At 33.7% G+C, this 21,798-nt stretch overlaps 1 protein-coding gene across 7 annotated transcripts in view; it reads left to right on the top strand.

Annotated features, from left to right (window-relative positions):
- The window catches only part of CDH18 (cadherin 18), a 1,008,661-nt gene that overhangs the window by 969,530 nt on the left and 17,333 nt on the right, over positions 1-21,798 (top strand). For all 7 annotated transcript variants that reach the window (XR_009257849.1, XM_058716179.1, XM_058716186.1 and 4 more), the window contains 2 exons: positions 337-458; positions 10,217-10,334. Coding sequence is in view for 6 of the 7 variants with exons in the window: in XM_058716179.1 (XP_058572162.1) it covers positions 337-458; positions 10,217-10,334 (240 nt within the window). In the remaining variant the exon portion in view is untranslated. The remainder of the gene's footprint in view (positions 1-336; positions 459-10,216; positions 10,335-21,798) is intronic.

Raw genomic sequence — 21,798 nt, 5'->3', positions numbered from 1 at the left:
GATTAATGATGAAACCAATTGTTCATCCCTCAGACTCTGACAGCATACAATGAATTCTGACAACTTTCTCCCACTCCAGTTCCTGAATAACATGTAATTTCCTTGATATTGCAAAATATCATTTTAGCATGCATGTCATGCCTTGGTGTTCATTTTTCATTTTTCTGTAAGTTAATGAGTTCTCGCAAAGAGTGCCATCATAAAGTTGTCTTTTGCCAAAAGTCCTGTTGCAGCATATGGAGATGGTGACAAGCTACAATAGTAGGGAGATTTGTTTTAACCCAAGCCTCCAAAGTGTGCATAAAAATACTAAATATATCCCTGTGTGTTTTGCAGACAATCCTGGTTTGCTGAGCCATGTGACAGTGGGTATTAGAGTTCTGGATGTCAATGACAATCCACCTGAACTTGCCAGGGAATATGATATTGTTGTCTGTGAAAATTCAAAGCCTGGCCAGGTAAGTTAATTGTTTCCTTCCTATCATTGAGATGGAAGAAAAACAAGCAGCTCTCTTTCTATTATTTTTATATATAATCCTCAAGATCCCTCAGTGTTATTTTTGGGCTCAGTGGAGATAATTTTATAAAGCTTTATTTTAAGTACCCAATAGATTTTTTTTTTGAGAATCCTTGAACATGAATTTTCTCCAGATCCCAAATGTTACTCAAAAAATGAACTCATTCGTGCATATATCCATCATAGAATTATATTGGATGCTTTGGGTGAAGCCCTGTATTAAATTAGGAGGAAACTGTGAACTTTCCAGTCCTATTGATGCTGTGAGCCTAGATTACAGAGAAGGCACTGGTTGGTCTACTTTGGAGGGCCTGCAGGAGTGACATGTGTGTGACCATTGAGTAATATTGATACCAAACGATGTTAGGTTTTAACCACATGAAGAGAACCTATGTATGAAGGGAGTACGGACAGTGGGGGAAGTTAAGAAGAGCTTGAACCTGGGTGGCGAGTCCGGATGTAGCATGGCAACAGGCTAAAGGAGCACTGTGATTCTGAAGGGAGACCAGTGTGGCTGTGGCACATAAAGTAAGCAGACGTCTGGCAGGTGATATACATTTGTTTTTTTGTTTTCTGTTATATAGAAAAGTACACAAACTTAGCATCTTAAAACAACTCTTATTTATGACCTCAGAGTTTCTGTAGGTCAGATGTCTGTTCATGGCTTAGCTGGATCTTTGCAGGGTCTTTCCCAAGACTGGAATCAAGGTATCCATCAGGACCATGATCTTACCTGAGGCTTGAGATCGCTTCTAAGCTCACCTGGTTATTGGAAGCATTTAATTACTTTCAGCTACAGACCTCAGAGCTTCAGAATTTTCCTCAGCTCTTGAGTATTACCTGGAGTCTTGACATGTTGCACCCAGTTCTTGCTCCGTGGGCTTCCCTAATGTAGCCCATTTACTTCATCAAACAAGTAGGAAGAGATCTGCGAAGTCTGTTATCAATCAGTCTTATAAAATATAATGTAGTACAATACAATCAGGTGAATAATATATCAACATTGTGTCAGAAATGGGTGCACACATCCTAAAATTATTTTCTTAACATTCATCATAAAAGTACAATTAATGAGAAAAATGTTAAACTTTCAAGTGGAAATTTTAGATTGTAAAAGATAAAGCCACTGAATGTGGACTCTCAGTTCTTGGTAACAGAAGATTAGCCATACCTGAAGTGAAGATTAGGCAAGCAGGAATTAAAACTACAATAAGAATCTGTATTCCCAATACTGTAGTTTTGTAAGATGTTCCTAGTTGGGAAAACTGGGTACATAGCATCTCTCTGTGTTTCTTAGAACTGTATATGAATATGTGACTACCAAAAAAAAAAAATAGAAAATTTAATTTAAAGTAAAAATATTTTAAAAGATATATATATTTTTTTAATTTTTTTAACCTGTATTCACTTTTGAGAAACAGAGTGTGAGTGGGAGAAGGGTAGAGAGAAAGAGGAAGACAGAATGAAGCAGGCTCCAGGCTCTAAGCTGTCAGGATAGAGCCTGATGCGGGGCTTCAACTCATGGACCATGAGATCATTTCCTGAGCCGAAGTTGGACACTTAACAGACTGAGCCACCCAGGCACCCCTAAAAGATAACTTTAAAAGAATAATACCAAAAGCTAATTTTTCCACAAGAAAGATAAAACCCAGAAAACAATGGAAAGATAATTCCCAACAGTGGCAAAATAATAACTGACAGGCATGAATTCTTTTTTCTACCAAAAATATCCCTCAGAAATAAAGACAGGAAAAACTCATAGTTAGGACAACAAAATGTGAAAATCCCATCCTGTGAGACACAGTCTCAGAATTATATTGGCTAAAAACAGGAAAATAACTATACTGGTAAGTTTAAGTCACAAGGAACCTCCAAGACAAAATCAATCAGTAAATATATTCATAAAAACTCAGTTATCAATGAATGAATAGAAATCAAAAGAACATTTTCTGGAGTTTAAAATATGCATCATACACATGGCAACAAGGGATCATAAGTGAGAAAGACACATAAAGTTAAAATATTCTAAACTCCTTAAATTTGGGATCCTTAAAATTTGAGAAATTGATAAACTACGATTTTATAACAGATTTTGTATGTCCACAGTGCATGCTCTAACCTCTAGATTAACTAATAAAAATAGTTAAAAGAACATGTAACCAACAAGCTAATGGCAATTGTAATAAAGATACTTAATACTAAAGACAGCAATGTTTACATTTCTATTTCTTGATCTTAACTGTGTTCATGAAAATATTTGTTCACTTTCAAATAGTTCGTATACTTGCCAAATTGTTGCAGGTGATTTTATCCTGCTGGATTATATTTTACAGTACAAAAATATAGGGAAAATAAAATTTTCATATAGGAGCTATTTTCAAGGATTCTAGAAGTCTATTTATTTTTTTCATGTTTATTTATTTTTGAGAGAGAGAAGTACACAGTTGAGAGTGGGTGACAGCAAGGGGTAGAGACAGAGGGAGACAGAGAATCCCAAGCAGCAGCATCCTCTGTCCTAGTGGACCAAACTCACAAAGTGTGACGTCATTACCTGAGCTAAAACCAAGAGTCAGATGCTGAACTGACTGAGCCGCACAGGTGCCCCTAGAAAGACTATTTTAAAACTAAAATATAATCCTAATAAAATGTGATGTTTGTAACCAATAGTAATTCCAACATAATCCAGAAATTCCTGTGAAGTTTGTAAAGCTCAAAATTGGAATGACAAGTTCTCATATTTGCTGCTGATACATAGATGGTCTCTTAACACAAAACAGGCAAAATAAGATACAAGTTGTAGTGCACAAAATTCTAGTAGCTAGGTAGAGGTCTTGCAATTTTAAAAAATCAAGAAATAAGAGAAAAAATATAGAATAATGGATAAAATAGAAAGAAAATTAAAATGATGTAAATTGAAAGTATACATTAGTATTTATGTTGAAATAAAATCACATAAATACTCAAAAGATGCATATTGTCAAAATAGATAAGAAAAAATCATTTAAATATTGTTTAAGAAGGTGTAAAATCAATGTGATAGAGGAAAATAATTTGATAGAAAACATATAGAAAAACATAACGAATAAGTACTTGAATATGCATACTTGCTGTAGACATATTCATGCAACTACACACACACTCACACACACACACACACACACACACACACACACACACACATTTCATCAAACAACATTGGTAGATATAAAGAGGTACATTCATTGGGATGAAAACAATTTATGCACCAGGCAGAAATAACAATTTTAAATTTATATACACTTATCAATGTTGCCTCAAAATGAACAAAGAAAAAAATGATAGAAATATTTAAAACTAGATTAGCCCATTATTGTATTGAGACTTTACTATGCTTTTATGAGAAACTGATAGAGTAATTATATAAGATTTTGGTAAGGATGCTGAAGATTGAAGACCATAATTAATAACATAATTAAATGACAAATATAGAATAATGCACTGAACAACTTCAGATCATGCATTCTTTTGAAAGTTACAGAAAACATTGACCAAAAATTTATTGTATGCAGGGCCACAAAGCAAGTTGTAATAATTTGCCAAGGATTGGCCTCATTATTTTCTGCATGACAAAAAAAAACAAAGCTAGATCCTAAGATGCAAATTCAAAAGTTTCCCTAGTGAAATAATCCATTTGAAATAAGGGCATCTCTGAATAAGCTAAGAAACACTTAAGAAATAAAAATTAAAAACATATAATTGGAATGATAGTGAAAAAACATTGTATTAAAAAAGACCAAAAGGGGGAATCTAATTTCTGCATAATTTTAATATTAAAATCTGACAAGGATATATTTTGAATTACAGATATTCTCTCTCTTAAACATAGAAATATCATAAAAGAAATGTTTTCAGAGAATCCAGAAAAAATAATGTTTTCAAATGAAAAGGAAAAATATTAAAATTCATTTCATTACTGGAAATTGAATCTTTTGATAAAGTGCAACATCCAATTAATAATAAAAATAATAACAATGATACTACTATGCATTAGTACAGTTTGTAGATAAAATTAATACTTTTCCTAAATATGAGGTCAATATAAATGTATTTCTTGTTTTTCTTTATGTTACCAACAATTAGAACATAAAATTTAAACACTATGCCATTTAATATGTCGTTAAAAAATAAAATGCCCAGAAATAAATGTTACCATTTTAGGTATCTATTGCCTAATCGATAAATAACAACCTTGAGTAAACTTAGGTTATTTCCTTCCTTGAATCTTTGTTTCTTTGGTTTGTAGGTTATTCAGAGAATTCAAAATTGGATCATTTGAATTGTGACATAAACATTTAAAAGTCCAAATATAAAGTAATGATGGCATGAGCCATTTTTAGATTTTTTTTTCTCTTAGGTAATATATTTCTTTCTTTTTTTTTTTTCCTTCAAGGCAATTTCAAAATTTATAGGATACAGTGAGATGTTGTAGTAGGAGAAACTCATACCTGGTAGTCCATAGTCACCTTTGCAGGTGAAAGCACTGAAAAACGTGGGCAAATAGCACTGAGTCCTTGCTCTTGGATGAGCTGATTGAGCTCCTGAGAATGTGAACATTCACTCCCAAAACTGAAACACTAGTATCAGTTTCCTGGATTGAACTCTCTTCATATTGGCCAGTGACCTTGACTTTTTCCATTGACTTCCCATATGTCCCACCTTTTGTTGAAGTGAAAGCTTATTCAGGCGTTTTCTCCAGTTCATGCTCTCCTGTCAGTGCCATTTTGCTAGTCTGGCTCCTCTGTTTTACCCTCGACACTGACTACCGAAGCTCTATGGCTTTTCTAAGAAATGATTTGGGTGCCATTGATAAATGCTTTCTTCATCTCTAAAATGAAGAAAAGTGTCACAATGTCAGAACCCTAAGATTTTATGACTAGATGACTCTCAGATTCCTTTAAATGTGGATTACCTTATTCTCCTGGCATGAAAAGCTATTTGTTGCATTTTTTAGAAAAGGCTAAATTTACAACAAAATGTGTCTTTTTTCTGGGTGTCTAAACCCTATATATAGTATTTTCCTTTTCTTCATACAACTATTACTATTTTCAGAGAACAATCAATCACTAGACTTAGCACCCCTAAGTTCTAATGTGATTTCATTAAGTGATTCTATTTATTATCCTTTAAAGACTATTTTCAGATCTAGCATCATTGTTGTCTTTAATATTACATAATTTTAGAAGTCACTTTAAAATAGCTGGGTTCTTTATATTGCTTGAGCATTTCTTTCTCCAAACATTTGTTTCACAAAAATGAATTAAAATATTTTACTAAGGGAATAAAGTCACTTGACAATATTTTTGGGGCACCTGGGTGGCTCAGTCAGTTGAGTGCCTGACGTCGGCTCAGGTCACGATCTTGCAGTCCGTGAGTTCGAACCCTGTGTCATGTTCTATGCTGACAGCTCAGAGCCTGGAGCCTGCTTCAGATTCTGTGTCTTTTTCTCTCTCTATTCCTTCCCCGCTCACACTTTGTCTCTCTCTGTCTAAGATAAATAAACATTAAAAAACTAAAAAAAGAAAATATTGTTTATTGTACCCTTATTAAAAAAAAAAAAAAACAACATTGCCAAACTGTATGGTCAATTTGTATGATTAACCTATTACAAGGGAAATGGTCTGAATCTTCCTATTGTTTAATCTTGCAGTCTTTGGTTCATTTAACCTTATGTTTATAGACTTTCTAGAGAAACTGTGTTTTGATGCAGAGTAGGAATCGGGAACTCTATTTAAATAATAATTTGTGAAATAAGTTTTCCAAAGCACATTTGTATTGCCCAGCTGTACAAGGCTCCTCTTTCTATAACAATCGCTTTTAGAATTACAGACATTTTTATTATGGATGCTGTGCATCTACATAAAACAGCATGTGGCCATGGCAAAGAGATTAATCTTTTGTGAAGCAGAGGTTTAAACCACATATAACAGCAGAGTTCAGGTTGATTCAGGTATCAATACACCTGAAATACAGCAATATATTTCTCTGAGTTAATATAGTTCCCTGTTCTGAAAAAAAATCTTTTAAGCACCTTGCATGAAAAAAAATACTACGAAGAAAATCATGCATGCATGAAATTTGAATTCAGTTCCCAAAGTAAAGTGAATTCAAAATAAATGAGATGGGCCTACACATAAAAACCGAAACGTAAATGATGAGGACGATTTCTAGCTTATTTATACCAAATTTTCCCGTGTTTGTATGTGTATTTCATTAGCAGCAAACTTAGGAAATATAACATCTGTTAAAAAAATGTATTGTCTGATACCAGCCTCCCTCCAACCTGTCAATTATTAACAATATAACTTTGTATGAAAAATGTACCTAGATCAGCAGACATCTTACACTTAGATTTGACAAAGATCAACCTCGTTGAACTAACAAAGGTTGGTATTGTTATTAAATAAATATATGCTCCCATGTGACATTATATTATAAAGCAAATTCATTGATTACTTTAAAGAAGATACAGTGTGTTCCACAGAACATTCTTTTACTTTAAACGTTTAGTTAGGATTACCTCATTTACCTAACAGAAGACTACATTATTTGTATAAATCCGTGACACTGACTCGTTTGATTTTTCCCCCTAATAAAGTACTCAAGAAGTAATAGACTATGGAAAACACATTTAAACAGAGGAATATATTTATTTAGTAAACACCAACTATCAACTTGGACTCCCCCTCCCTTTAGTAGAATAAATCTGTAACTGCTTCTCTCAGATCTTTCAAAATAATCAAAGAATTTATGCACTAATCACATAATATGCATATGATAGGAACCATGTAATTTCAGTTAAAAGGAGTGAGAGAAAGCAAATTGTTAATGGATTGTACATCACCAACAAATTGAGCAAACGTCACAGGTAGCAGAGTGTAGATAAATCATTACTGACAAAAGAATAGAAAATATTAATGACAGATACATGGCACTTATCTAGATATCTAGACACTTAAATCTTTTAAAAATCACAAACATGTTGGCTTCTTTTTTTTTAAGTTTATTTATATTTTGAGAGAGAGAGGGAGCATGAACACAAGCAGGGGAAGAACAGAGGAAGAGAGAGAGAGGGAAGGAGAGAGAGAGAGAGAGAGAGAGAGAGAGAGAGAGAGAGAGAATCCCCAGCAGGCTCCGCACTGTCAGTGCAGAGCCTGAGTCTGGACTCAGTCTCACTAACCCTGAGATCATGACCCGAGCTGAAATCAAAAGTCAGACGCTTAACAGACTGAGCCACCCAGGAGCCCCAAACATGTTACCTTCTGAGCTGGGTTTACCAATAAAAGTCCAAGGAAACAATAAATGGAAATCTATTTACTACTGAAAGAAAAAAAGGTAATCAGTAAACAGAAAAATTGAATATACCTTCTTGCATCAACAGAATATCTCAGAGTTCTAGACGAAAGTAGAGCAACATTCTATGGTTTTGGAGGCATTTTTCAGAAGTTTGGAAAAATATTTAAGTGTAGATGCGTCAGCAACAATTCTGTAGGAATTCAAGATGCATGGTTCCCTCTTAAACAAAATGTGGTAATCAGCTCATCATTTGCTACGGACATGAGATCGAGAAATCTTTGAGGAAGATAAATTTGCTACACTGAGCTTCCTGGCAAATGCAGATTTGAAATTACTGGTATAAAAATGGAAAGTACATTTTGCTAAAGATAACAGTAAGACACTAAAGATAAAATATAGATTATATCAGTGCTCAACAAATAGAATAAACTTAAGTATAAACACATTAAGGAAATTTAAAATAATGTATAAATTAATTCCAAATGAGAAAAAAAAAATTGTCCCAAACAAGTAATAAGGGGAAACATAAAATAATTTAGTTGGTTTAAATTGAGTGTTCTCTGTCACTCTCTTCCAGAATCACATTCTAGGATAAGAAATGCACTTGAATATGTGTCCGTAGGTTTTGAGGTATCATCAGCATAATAGGACTCAGAATTAGAGAATGACAATGAACAAAGTGTAGGGGGAGATAGGACATTTCTTTTCCAAAAGAGAAAAAAATGTACATTTACATTATGTTACCCTGAAAACAATCTTGAAAATTTGGTAGTTTTATTTCAGTTTTATATTAAGTACCTGACATGTACAGAATGTAGGTCTGTTCTTCACATTATACTACACATTCTCTGACCTCCATGGAGCTTTTCATGCACTTGGGAAAAGTTGTCAGATTGTTTCTGATTATCCATCAATTTATTCTCCTATCAAGTCAAAAGCCAATAGCAAGGGAAGAACGATCTATCCAGAGAGTAGCTGTACTTTAGATGGAAAGAAGGCAAACATCAAAGAGATACGTAGATTTTTCAGTTCATTAAGTAATAGAGTGAAGGGAAGGAAAGAAGTGATGAATGATAGAGACTTCTTGGAATATGTGGGCTGGAAGGAGGAGGCTTTACCTAGGATTTCTTTCTGAGAAAGTACATCTTGAACAAGGATGCCAGGGTGAGAGCCGCATGCATATATGGACGAAATGGATCACTTCTATTGCCTGAAGCACTTTTGGCAATGAAATGTGTGTGGACACATGCTTTTCTGGTCTCACTGCCACTGATGATTCCTTTTTAGTACTTTTATATTCGTCCTCATCTGCCAGACCAACTAATGGGCTCAATACTTGGACAGGAATTTACGTTTTAACTGTTGCACATACTGGTGTATTCTTTCACTCAGAAAAGATGGAAATGGGATGAAACTGAGTAAGATGTTTTTAGAAATCGTAACAATTTTTGAAATGAACACACTATATTTCCCATATAGGACACACTCTTTTCACAAGCTTCTTGTTGCTCTCTTTGTTCTTAATTTATCTAAGGAAGGGATAGATGAAAGATACCTAAGTATTAGGATACAACGTTTTAAAAGAGGAGAATATTGTCCTGCTTATTGGTTTGGCCATTTTCTCCTTAAGAGTGTAACGTCTACAGGTATTGGAATTTGTGTTCTGTTCTTCGGTCACCTGGAATGTTTTATTTATGTATTCAAACATTGTCTGCTATATAATGCACAGGCTCCAAATTTTAGACTGCTTTCTCCCAACCATCGTATATGAGAAGTATTCCATAAAACTCTGAGTGGTCTGGTTTTGCCTTTGCTACTATTTTAACAGTTAGGAGTCCCATCACAATCCTTTAGGGTCTCCGAACCTTATCTGTAAAATAGAGGGGCTAGATCATGCTCTCAAAAGTTCCCCGAAACAATAAAAACAGTATGACTCCACTGTGTTTGCATGTACTGAGAACCGGGAACACCACAAATCTGTTGTACGTGAAACTAGGATATTTATATTTGTACACATGATACTCATGTTTCCCCAAACAGGTATCCATACAAAATCTTGTGACTAATTGGCCCAAGGTACTGTAGGTGATAAAGAAAAAAAATAATAATAAATAAATGTCTGTGCTATGCTAGAAAATAAAGTGTGAATGATTATAAATTGTACTGTACTGTAATGTGTTTCCTAAAATCTCATATAAGACAGAGCCAATTAGCTGGTACGTTTATTAGTTAAATTTGAAAGCGGGCAAGGTGGATCAAGGGGGCTTTTTAAAATCCTTTTGTGATGACAATTAAATATGTTATAATTAAAATCAAGGGAATAAGCAAAATTAAGTTTACTATTTAGTATTTGCTTTCTCTCTTTAGGTTATTCATACCATCAGTGCTACTGATAAAGATGATTTTGCAAATGGACCAAGGTTTAACTTCTTTCTTGATGAACGCCTGTCTATAAACCCAAACTTCACTCTGAAGGATAATGAAGGTGAACACGAATTACATATACTTTTTAATCTATGTGAGATCTGCTTTGACTTAATATGGAATAGGCCTGAGCAGTTTTGTTTTATTTTTACATACCCATGAACAGCTTGCAAATCCGCATTCAAAGTCAGTTTGATGTTAATGTGTTATGATCTGTGAATAGCTTGTATTTAAAATTGAGCCATATGTACAAATAACTTTCATTGAGTTTATTCAGAAGCATTCCTTTAAACAAGAAATGTACATGTAATATGCTCTTGGGCAAATTTTAAGAGAAATCTTAGCTGACAAACATGTTTATGAGAGCTGCTTGCAATTGCTAGGAGGTAGAAAAATTTTAAATTAGGAAAAATGAAAAATATGTCCTAGGGACAGTTAGTAAAGGAAATGCAATGTTTGAATTCATCTTGCATTAGCAAGGCTATCATAATGTGGTGTACAAATTATATTTCCTCTTGTTATTATGAATATTTTTCAAACTATGGGTAGAAAATATGCATAATTGCAGAATATTTTCTAAATTTTGAATTACTTCTGCTTAAACTTCTGTATTGTGTGGGGAAAGAAAGAACACCATAATCTAGTACCTAGAGAAGATTCACCATGATTTAGATTCCCTGTTTGGTAGATTTCTCCAGGTCCTGTAAAAATCAATCTTCTGTATGTAAAGGAAACACTAAGTCATTCTCTATGTGCAGTGTTCTGATTTGTATCAACTTTCTTCTTACCCCAAACTATTTTTGATCATGTCTATCTGAATATGCTACTTTTGGAATTTAACACTTGCCTCAGAATCCTTTCAAAGAAACAACAGTGCATCCACTTAAGAGTAAACATTTAATTTCCTCTCTATACACTTCAGGGAAAAGGATTTTCAAACACCAAAAAAAAAAAAAATGCTGTTACTTAATGTCAACTCACTAAAACATTATTTCCATCATTCCTAATTCCTTCTTTATATTATCATAACAAGAAGACCAAATTGTACATGTGGCCATAGCAAGATTCATATGAAAATACAAAGCTTGATTGTCTCTCATTTTAACTACCCTATAGTCAGCTCTATGTACGAGAATAAATATTTGTGCATATTTGTATCTGACATATTGTATTAGTTGATTATTGTACATTTATTCGCATTTGAATATTCCATTCTACAATCCCAAATATATTTAATGTAAGTATGTTAAATATGTAAAAAACTCTATTACTATTTCCCATATTTCAAATACTTGCAAAATTTGGAGAGCATTCAACTTTCTGCCTTAGTAGATTAAAATCATATCTAGATATCTATATCTATATCTATCTATATATTTCAGTTGTTTGTTTTTACATTCCAATAAGGATTTTATTTTACATTTTTAAGTAATTTTCATTTGATGATATAATGAAAATTTGACTTGGATTTAAAGATGGGCATTCAAGTTATTTAACCCATGTAAGTATAAGTCCAAAAATATTTTTAAAAACAGGAGAATTTTAATATTGTTGAGACCCACTCTGTGATTAAAAATCCGCATACAAAAATATTATATCTGGAATTTGTGAATTTAATGAATGGCTACATTCAAAAGGGCTTAATTCAATCATTTGACTCACCAGTGGTAGGAACTCATTTCCCTCAAATATATACACTCTTGAAAGGATTTATGGTGCTGATGTACATATTTTTACATTTGTTTTAAATGTAATGTTTTTAACATTTTTAAACATATATACAAACATTTTTAAATGTAAGCTTTTTAACGTTTGTTTTAAACATACATACGAATGCTTTGTCAAACATGTGAGGCCTATGGACAGTTGTGTAGGGATAAAGATGTTTTAATATATTTGTAAGATTATTTTTTTAATGTTGGGAATTGATAAAATTATAAATAACACAGGAAACTTTCTTTTGGATAGGTAAAACAGCAGTTTTTAGAAAAAAAAATCAGGTGCATAGCGGAAAGCATGAATTTATGGCAAGCCGATTTGATTATGCTAGATAAGCCACCTAAACTTTCCGAGCCTCAGCTTTTACATCCATAAATTATGCTTTAAAATACCCACTCTGGAACTTTGGGAGAGTTAGTGATACCATATGTAAAGATGGCCTTTTCTATAAACACAAGACGGTTATGGATAATAATATGTAAAGATGAAATTAAAAACAGAATAGCCATACCAAAATGAACGCACTCATACATATATATGTTCACAAGTGCATAAATAATTCTCTGGACAACAACCAGCACAAAAATAAAAGGAGTAAATATAAATATTAACAATCTAAGCCTGCTGAATCCTGGTAGCTTAGCATTTATATGCCCCCAGAACATACAAAATATATCTAAAAGAAACAAAGACAATGAAAATGTGTGTGTGTGTGTGTGTGTGTGTGTGTGAGCACGCACGTGCGCGTGCACAGGCACTCACGGCTTACACAAAAGTACACCTTCAGGGAACGGTGGAAGGCAGACCTAGCCTCCGAGCCAGGATAGGTGATCAGGAAGCCTTTGGTTTAGTAGCATCTCCCAAACTGCTAAATGGTAAAGACTGAATAGAGAGAAAAAGAGATTTCCAAAATAAGAGAGAAGTGTATATATTATTGTTTAATCTAAGCCCGCAGATCAACACATTAAAAGGTAGACAATGAAATAAAAAAATAAGTCAGAAAGTGAATTTACTCTGAATAATACAAAACACATAAGTGATCAGAAAATATTTTAATAAAAGTATATTTAGGATTCTCAAAATTAAAAAAAAAAAATAACATGTTTACAAAAAGACCAAGAAGCAATTAAGTCAAATGACACAATGAAAGAAAACAAGTCTGTATGAAAACAATTTAAAAATCCCTATGAAATCAATGAATTAATTAAATCCTTATCAAAATAAAACTATAGTTTTTGCATATATAAAAAAGTATATAGAACCATATAAGAAACATACAGTAATTCAGTTTTATACATGTAATTATATATAAATATATAAAACTATAGTTATTGAATATATAGAAAAGTATACAGAACTACATATAGAAATTTATAGATATTTAGGTATGTATAAAACTACATATATATGTTTATATTCTTAAGTTTATACTGTAATTACAAAGACATATACCTGTATATAAACATATATAATATACATATATGTATACACGTACACATAGACACAGATATAAAGAGAGAACAACACTAATTACTAGGCAGCATTATCTCTAGACAGGACACAAAGAAAGTTTAACAAGTCAAATGTAAAATTCATTAATTCAAGCAAAAAACTCAGGTAGATCAAAACTTTAAAAATTCATAAGAACACTTAGCAGATATGGAGTATAACGTGCCTAGAAGAATTAAGAAGAAATTATAGCAATCAACAATATAGATAGGTAAAATTACTTGACAGTTTCTCATATTGAAAATAGATGTGTCCTTACAATGAACATAAACAGCAAAGCCAAGCACAAAATCAAATCTTCGCTTGGATATGACAGTTTAAAACTGGTAAATCTCAGGGGTGCGTTGGTGGTTCAGTCAGTTAAGTGTCCTACTTTGGCTCAGGTCACGATGTTGAGGTACACGAGTTTGAGCTCCACTTTGGGCTCTGTGCTGACAGCTCAAAGCCTGCTTCTGATTCTGTGTCTCCCTCTCTCTGCCCCTCCCCTCCCACAGAGAGACTCTCTGTCTCTCTTTCTCAAAAATAAATTAAAAAAAAAATTTAAAAAAACCCTGTTAAACCTCAAAGATAAAGAGAAAAATCTTTACAGTATCAAAGACAAAATGCAGAATAATTAAAAACAATGAGAATTAGATTTAAAGTAGATTCCTGTGTTAATTTTTTTTTTAATTTTCTTTAATGTTTATTTATTTTTGAAAGAGAGAGACCAGTGTGAACGGGGCAGGGGCGAAGAGAGAGTGCGACACAGAATCGGAAGCAGGCTCCAGGCTCTGAGCTGTCAGCACAGAGCCTGATGCAGGGCTCAAACTCATGAACCATGAGATCATGACTTGAGTCAAAGTCAGAAGCTTAGCCGACTGAGCCACCCAAGTGCCCCTAATATTTTTTTAAAGCTGAAAGAGGTTGACAAAAACCACGTGCTCAAAATGCTGAAGGAAAATAATTTGCTATTATCAATAACCTTTCCTAGATTTAGTTAAAAATGGTAAGCTATCTAAAATCAAGGAAGAGCCCTTAGTTAAGAATTTTTTCCAATGTATAAAAAATAAGTTTTTACTGTTCGCTACTGACATTTTGACAAATATCGTATTAATCTTTGCCTTCAGGATCTCTGCAGAATATAATAGAGAAGAAAAAAATCTTATAATTCATGTTTTATTTCATATGTTAAAGCTTGAAGAGTAAATGCTAAATTAGCAGAATAAAAGTCTGTGATTTCCAAAGCAAGGAAGGATTTTCAGAAAGTTAAATAAAAAAGCTTATTTTATCAATGGAGCACAAGGCCAGAAAGGAGAATAAAAGATGGAAAGTGAAAGCATAGAAAATGAAAGAAGAAAGTAGAAATAAGTTCAAATATATTGTAGTCATAATCGGATTAAATATCATTTTTCATCAAAGCTGTATATAAATATGCTGCTTAGACGAGGTGTACCAAATTCAAAATGAGATAGGAAATTTTATATAAAAAGTTGGAAATATTTACCCAATGCTTCAAAAGAAACAACTATTGCTGAAAAAAAGAAAACCCATGATCCATGGGGTCTAAAATAAGACATTTATTCAGCTCACATGTTTACGAAAGAGCACATTCTGGTAGGTTTCTGATAGGTTCATCTAAGCAACTCTTCTGGTCTCAGGACACCTACAGTCACTACAACTAATCCACATTGTAAAAATAAAAATATTCTCACTTCAAAGAGAAAAACGTAACCATGATAAATAGAAACAAAACACAAGATTACCCTTGTTAACAGATGATGGAATTGTCTATAGGAAAATGTAAGAAAGTCTACAAAAACACCTTGCATAGTAATGGGATGTTTTGCCAACATTTTTGAATACTAGCAAATGCCCCAAATGGATCGATTTCCTATATTAAAAAAACCCCAAAACTACAAGGGCACCTGGGTGACTCAGTCAGGTAAGCATTGACACTTGGTGTCGGGTCAGGCCATGATCTCCAGGTTTCATGCGTTTGAGCCCTGCGTAGAGCTCTATGCTGGAAGTACTCAGCCTACTCCAAGATTCTTTCTCTCCCTCTCTCTGCCCCTTCCCTTCTTACAGTGTCTCTGCCTCTCTCAAATAAATTAATTAATTAAAAAAATATATATGAATAAATAGTAAATCAGGTACAATTTAAAATGGCAAAAATAAATCGAGCAAATTAGCACAAACCCTTCTAAAATCATTAGAGGAAAAAAAATCCAATACATAATTTTCAAGTTTATTCTATATAAAGAGCAATGTTACTGAAAATATAAAAACACACCCCAAAATAATATATTTACCAAATTACTTAATCAGAGCACTTAAATTTTCATATTAATCTATAAATTAAATCTAATTTTAATGATAAACTCAATTAGTCATCTGTTAATAAAATGCAAATAAATAGTAAAGGATTAAGAAAAGCGAAAATGTATTGAAAAAGATGATGGAGGTATGTAATTAGCAGAAACAGAAGAAGAGAGGACATATCCTAACAGATATCTAGACATTATAAAGATAAATACAGTGAGTATAAACCCAGACAGTTGGTTTTTCTCTTTTCTTTTTTTTTTTCTTTTTCTTTTTTTTTTTTTTTTGCAAGTGCCTGACTTAAGCTTTGATTGCCATGGCCCCCACTTTGAAGAGGGCTATCTGGAACAAACACCATGCCAGCCACAGGACTAGATCAAGATCCAGGCTGCCTCCCCCTGTCCCGGGAGACTCTTTGTTTTAGAGACCTTGATTGATTTTGATAACTGTTGATTTGGGCCTTTTTCTCTCTGCCTCTCTTACGATGCTTTAAATTCCCACTCTTATGTTTTAAATTCATCAATAAAGAGTGAGTCTCCCAGACCTTAGGACCCACCCTTGACCCCAATACCAATAGAACTTTAAGGCCCCTCCACATTCTCTTTCTCTCTACCCTCCACCTCTCTGTGTGACCCCAGGCATGCCACATAATTTCCAGGATGTGTAAGTAATAAGCATTTTTGGCTTTTTGTTTTTTTTGTTTTTCAAATTTTCCTAATGCTTATTGCGGAAGAGTGTCTTGTAATCATAATAAGAATCACAAAGGCTGGTCCAACCACAATATTAGTTATTGATAGGCTAAGACTAGCATAAAACAATGAAATACTCTTTGAATATGGTACTAGTAGAGAAATAAAGAGAGGAGGAGAACAAATTCAGGGGAGTGAATAAAATTAGATATCTAAATCTATGTATAAGCATATGACCTTGACAGAAGGCAAAGGTAGCATTTTTAACCATTGTGGAAAGGGTAATACAAAAAGTACATAGAAAGGGAACGGCTGGTTATCTAGATTCTCTAGAACATCTCAAACACATGAATAAAAATAGATAAATTATAAATTATATATATATATATACACATATATATATATATACACACACACACACATATGTGTGTGTGTGTGAGTGTGTGTGTGTGTGTGTGTGTGTGTGTGTGTGTATATATATATATATATATATATATGTATATATATGTAAGTTGACCTGGGTAACATTGTCATTCTGTGCCAGGTATCACTTCCACTGACTTTTTTGTGTTTTTCTGAGTTTTGTTTTCCGTTACTCTCCCATTCCTGCTATAGCCCTTCTTCCAAATTACAATGTACTCAAAGATAGTACCAAAAGTAAGGGTGAACAGAGTATGGTGAAAAAGGAGCCCAGCTTAGCAGATATTTGAAAGGAATAATAGACAAAAGAAATTGCAGACTAAAAATAGATTTCAGGCTCATTCTTCCAAATATTTGCTAGGATAACAATGTAGAGCTAAATAAACTTGGTCTGTGGATGGATCCTGAAAGTCACTTCCAAAGCAGAGAGGCATTGAGATTCACAAGAAAATATATAAATACTGGCCCAGATCTACTTACCACTTCTTACTGTGTTGGAGAAATAACGGAATTGGAGCTCAAGGGACTTCCCTCAGCAGAAGATCACAGGACATTGCAAGGGTCAAGCAGGATGAAAGAGAGGCAGTTAGCATATATTGGGATGCACCTAATGTGAGAAAGAGAAAACCATACTTAAATATCTGACAAAGACTTTTTGAGTGGACACATGAAAACATTGCCAATTTAAAATTTCTGGTAAGGTGATAAAACTCGAATAGCCACTGCTTAAAACAGAATCAGTAATCAGAAAGATGGAAAAAGAAGGAACACTGCCCAAGAGGACACTGCTTTCCTCTCATTCTCACAAGGGAGTTGAGAGGTGACGTCAGTGTCCTTGGATGCCTCCTGCTCTTTTGAGTCTTATGGAATTTTGCTGTCTCTCCTGATTTCTATCATCTATCAAGCTTCAGTCACTTCCCTCTTTTCCAAAAGTCTTGGTAACCCTGACTCCATCCATACTCAAGACATAACTGGAAAAATTTAATGACCTTAAGAGAAAATTAGCCAGGACTTTGGCTACCCAACACCCAATACCCAACAGTCATTAGAAAAAAATCCATTTTGTTTTTAATGACAAATGGTTATATGATAACTGGTACTTCCCTCATCACAACACTTGTCACAGGGTGGGCTCTCTCCCCATTTAGACTATAAAATCCAGGCATACAAGGAATTTTGTCTGACTTATTTAACTGCTGTATTCCTCACTCCTACCACGGTAACTGACACAGAGGAAACTTTAAGTAAATATCTGTTAAAAAAAATAAGAGGGAAAAACAAAGAAGAAAGTTTTAGAGTTTGACTCTGGAAATAGGTTGCCTCTATTTGAAACCCGGTTTCTCTGCTAATTATGTGTGAGACCACCACCAAATCCTTGTTCTCGGTGTGTCTGTTTCCTCCTTTGTAAAATGGAGATATGGACACAATCATTACTATTTTGTAATTTTTAAGGGAGATGAAAATATAAAGAATTTGAAATCACATACGAAGGGCTACATGTTTTAAGGGGCACACTGAAGGTAACTAAAAAGTAAATACATAGATGGAAAAATAATATAAAGAATCCAAATAAATTACTCTGAGTAAAGAAATATTTGAGTTTTAGGTGGGAAGAATATGTAACTATCCCAGAGAAATTCCCTAACTCGACAGACAAGGAAATAATTTTACCAGTTTCCAATGAAATTAAATTATAAAGATAATACTAAATGGTGCTGAAGTACTTATTTGCGAAATAACGAGCTAATAGTCGATGGATCTTGTTTTAGTGACACTTGAAAAAAAGAACTACAATAAGATAATCCTCTTCCTGTTAGCATAGTACTCATGTGACAATCAGGGAAATGTATTTTAAACTACTGAATGCCTCAGTATTTAATATAATTACTATAATATTAAATATAAAATCTATTAATCATAGGGGCGCCTGGGTGGCTCAGTCGGTTGAGCGTCCGACTTTGGCTCAGGTCATGATCTCGTGGTCCGTGAGTTCAAGCCCCGCGTCGGGCTCTGTGCTGATGGCTCAGAGCCTGGAGCCTGCTTCAGATTCTGTGTCTCCCTCTCTCTCTGCCCCTCCCCACTCATTCTCTGTCTCTCTCTGTCTCAAAAATAAATAAACATTTAAAAAATCTATCAATTTAATAATGTTCCATTGATAAAATATTTGGAGCTATAGCAGTCAAATGAAAATAAGAATAAATGTCTGAAATGTCTGAAAAGGTAAAGACAGAAATGAACAATATATAATTAAACATCAAAGAAAAATAACGATCTAAGTGTAGTGTTTAATCACATTCATGAGTAATAATTATACTGTAGAAAATAAGAATCTTTCTTGGGGTGCCTGGATGGCTCAGTCAGTTAAGCCTCTGACTATTGATTTCAGCTCAGGTCATGATCTCATGATTGTGAGATTGAACCCCACATTGTCACATTGTGCTCCATGCTGAATGTGGAGCTTTCTGAAGACTCTCTCTATCCTTTCCCTTTGCCCCCCAACTCTCTCTCTTTCTCGCTCTTTCTCTCCCTCTCTATCTCTCTTTGTCTCTTGCAAACGAGAAAATATGTTTCTTTTTTTTTATTGTTAATGTATTTGTGTTCGAGAGAGAGAGAGAGAGAGAGAGAGATATTGAGAGTGTGGGGGAAGCACAGAGAGAGAAGGAGAGAGAATTCTAAGCAGGCTCCACACTGTCAGTGCAGAGTCCAACGCAGGGCTCGAATTCAGGAACCACGAAGTCATGACCTGAGACCAAATCAAGTTGGACGCTTAAGGGACAGAGCCATCCAGACACCCCAAAGTAAATATGCTTAAGAACTGTTTATGAAATGGACTTTGAGTATTTTCAGTAAGAATATACTCATTCATTGTATCTAATTAAAAACTGAAGAAAAGCACCTGGAAAACACACACACACACACACACACACACAGCTTTTTTTCATGGCTTGACATTTACACTGGCTATCCAGCATTCTACAGGAGACTCACACTGTATAACTATTCATCACCATTCTTCCTCTCTCATCTTACAAAGAATTTTTTTCTCTAAAAGAAATCTGTAGTCAGCTCTTAAATTAACATTGTTTTTCTCCTACCACTAATCTGTAAGGGGGCATGCATTGTCTGTGTTGTATAAGGCAGTGATCTAAGCTGTCCAGAATGTTGAGAATTAAAACACAAAGCTCCTGCTTTCAGGGGACTTGCCGTCTAGTTGGAGAAAAGAAGATGTTATGAAATGTAACTTTTAACTGAAGGCAGTGACACTTAGATCACTAAAGTTTGTACTGAAGCGTGATTTGACTTTAAACGATAGAATCCTATCCACCAGGTAGAATGAATCTGAGAATACTTTTCAATTAGACTGGAAATCAAGACAGCAGAAAGGTGACAGAATGCAGCATCATTTAGAAGAATCTAGCCAGGGACATGTGGTAAGGCAGAGACACAGACATTTTATTCACTATTCAGAACACACGAAGTATTAAGTACTGTGCTATGTCCCATGCTTAAAAAAAAAAGATTCTGCCATTAATCCTTTATTTGTCCTAGTACAAAATTGTGGTGAATAGAAAATTTGGTACTTAACCAAAATCTTCAATATTTATCTGGAAAATTGTGACCCTTACCTATTAAAATACTGAAGACTCTGATTTGGAAAGTAACCAAGTGAAGAGTTTCTATTTTTTTTTCTTTTTACAACATATATAGAGAAATATATATTGTAAATAGGTTTGTTTGATAAATGACCTTATTTATCATTAACTAACATGGCACTAATAATACAATTTTATTTAAAATTAAAAACCAGAGTTCAGAAGATAATTTTTAAGTCACAAGCATTTCAACTTACATTACTCTAAAACAAGAACAAAAAAACATGAAATTCTTCCTGATTAAAATGTAGTTTTTCCTATAATCACCTTCTCTTGAAATTGTAATAGGTAACTTCACTTTAGGCTCAAAAACTCACATTGTTTAATTCCAGCTTCTTAACCAAATATCTATAGCTAATGAACTCTGGTCATGTAACCAAGTCCGTGAGTATAAGCTTATACAAGGGTTCTGTGCACACGATTGTTGTATTTATTCATTTTGTAATATAAAAGTGTAATCTAATCCCCCAATATAAATTATCATTAGTCTACCAGGTAAGACTGTTCCGCTTCATAGTCTTTATGCTGCTTTCTTGAGGGACTAGGTTTTATTTGATGCAAGGAGATTTGCCAGCCTAATTCCTAGGCTTAATTCTAATTGTCAAGTGCATTTGTAAATCTTACAGATTTTACACATGGAAGAGATAATTTATAACTATGTGTATACGTGTATCTCTGTTTGCAGGGTTCCGAATCACATATAATAAGGCTTTCAAATTTGAAAATCCTTATCATGATTTTGTTGATAATTTGCTATCTACTCATATTTGTCTCTCAGTTTTCTTCTTTAGATATGCGTTTTCCTCTTTGGTAGACACTCCCATTCTTTAAAAATGAATGAGTCCATACCACTTTTTTACATAAATGACCTGCCCCCAAAATTACCATTTTAATGCCATTAAACAAAAGATTCTGTAGACTATCCTATTCTCTTTGTTGCAACCTTTTGAAGATTTTGTTTTTTCCTTGTTTTTATTACCTTTACTTGTTTCTTGGTAGTATTAATTCATACTTCTGAACATGAAAGTCATATCATTTGTAACTTGTCTTACGAGTTTTAGCAAAATACTTAAAAGGCACTGCTGGAAAGTACTGTTTTCCTTGTGATTATTTGGGTTTGGTGAAAGGCTATCTGATTTTATACTGAGTTTAAGATAAGGACCATTTTCAAATTTGACTATTTTTTTTTTTTTAGTTTTTTTTTTAATTAATTAATTTACTTATTTATTTATTTATC

Source organism: Neofelis nebulosa, chromosome 1, assembly GCF_028018385.1.
Source record: "Neofelis nebulosa isolate mNeoNeb1 chromosome 1, mNeoNeb1.pri, whole genome shotgun sequence".
Taxonomy (NCBI): Eukaryota; Metazoa; Chordata; class Mammalia; order Carnivora; family Felidae; genus Neofelis; species Neofelis nebulosa.
Note: the sequence above shows the minus strand (reverse complement) of the source record. Positions and strands in the feature narration are given on the sequence as shown.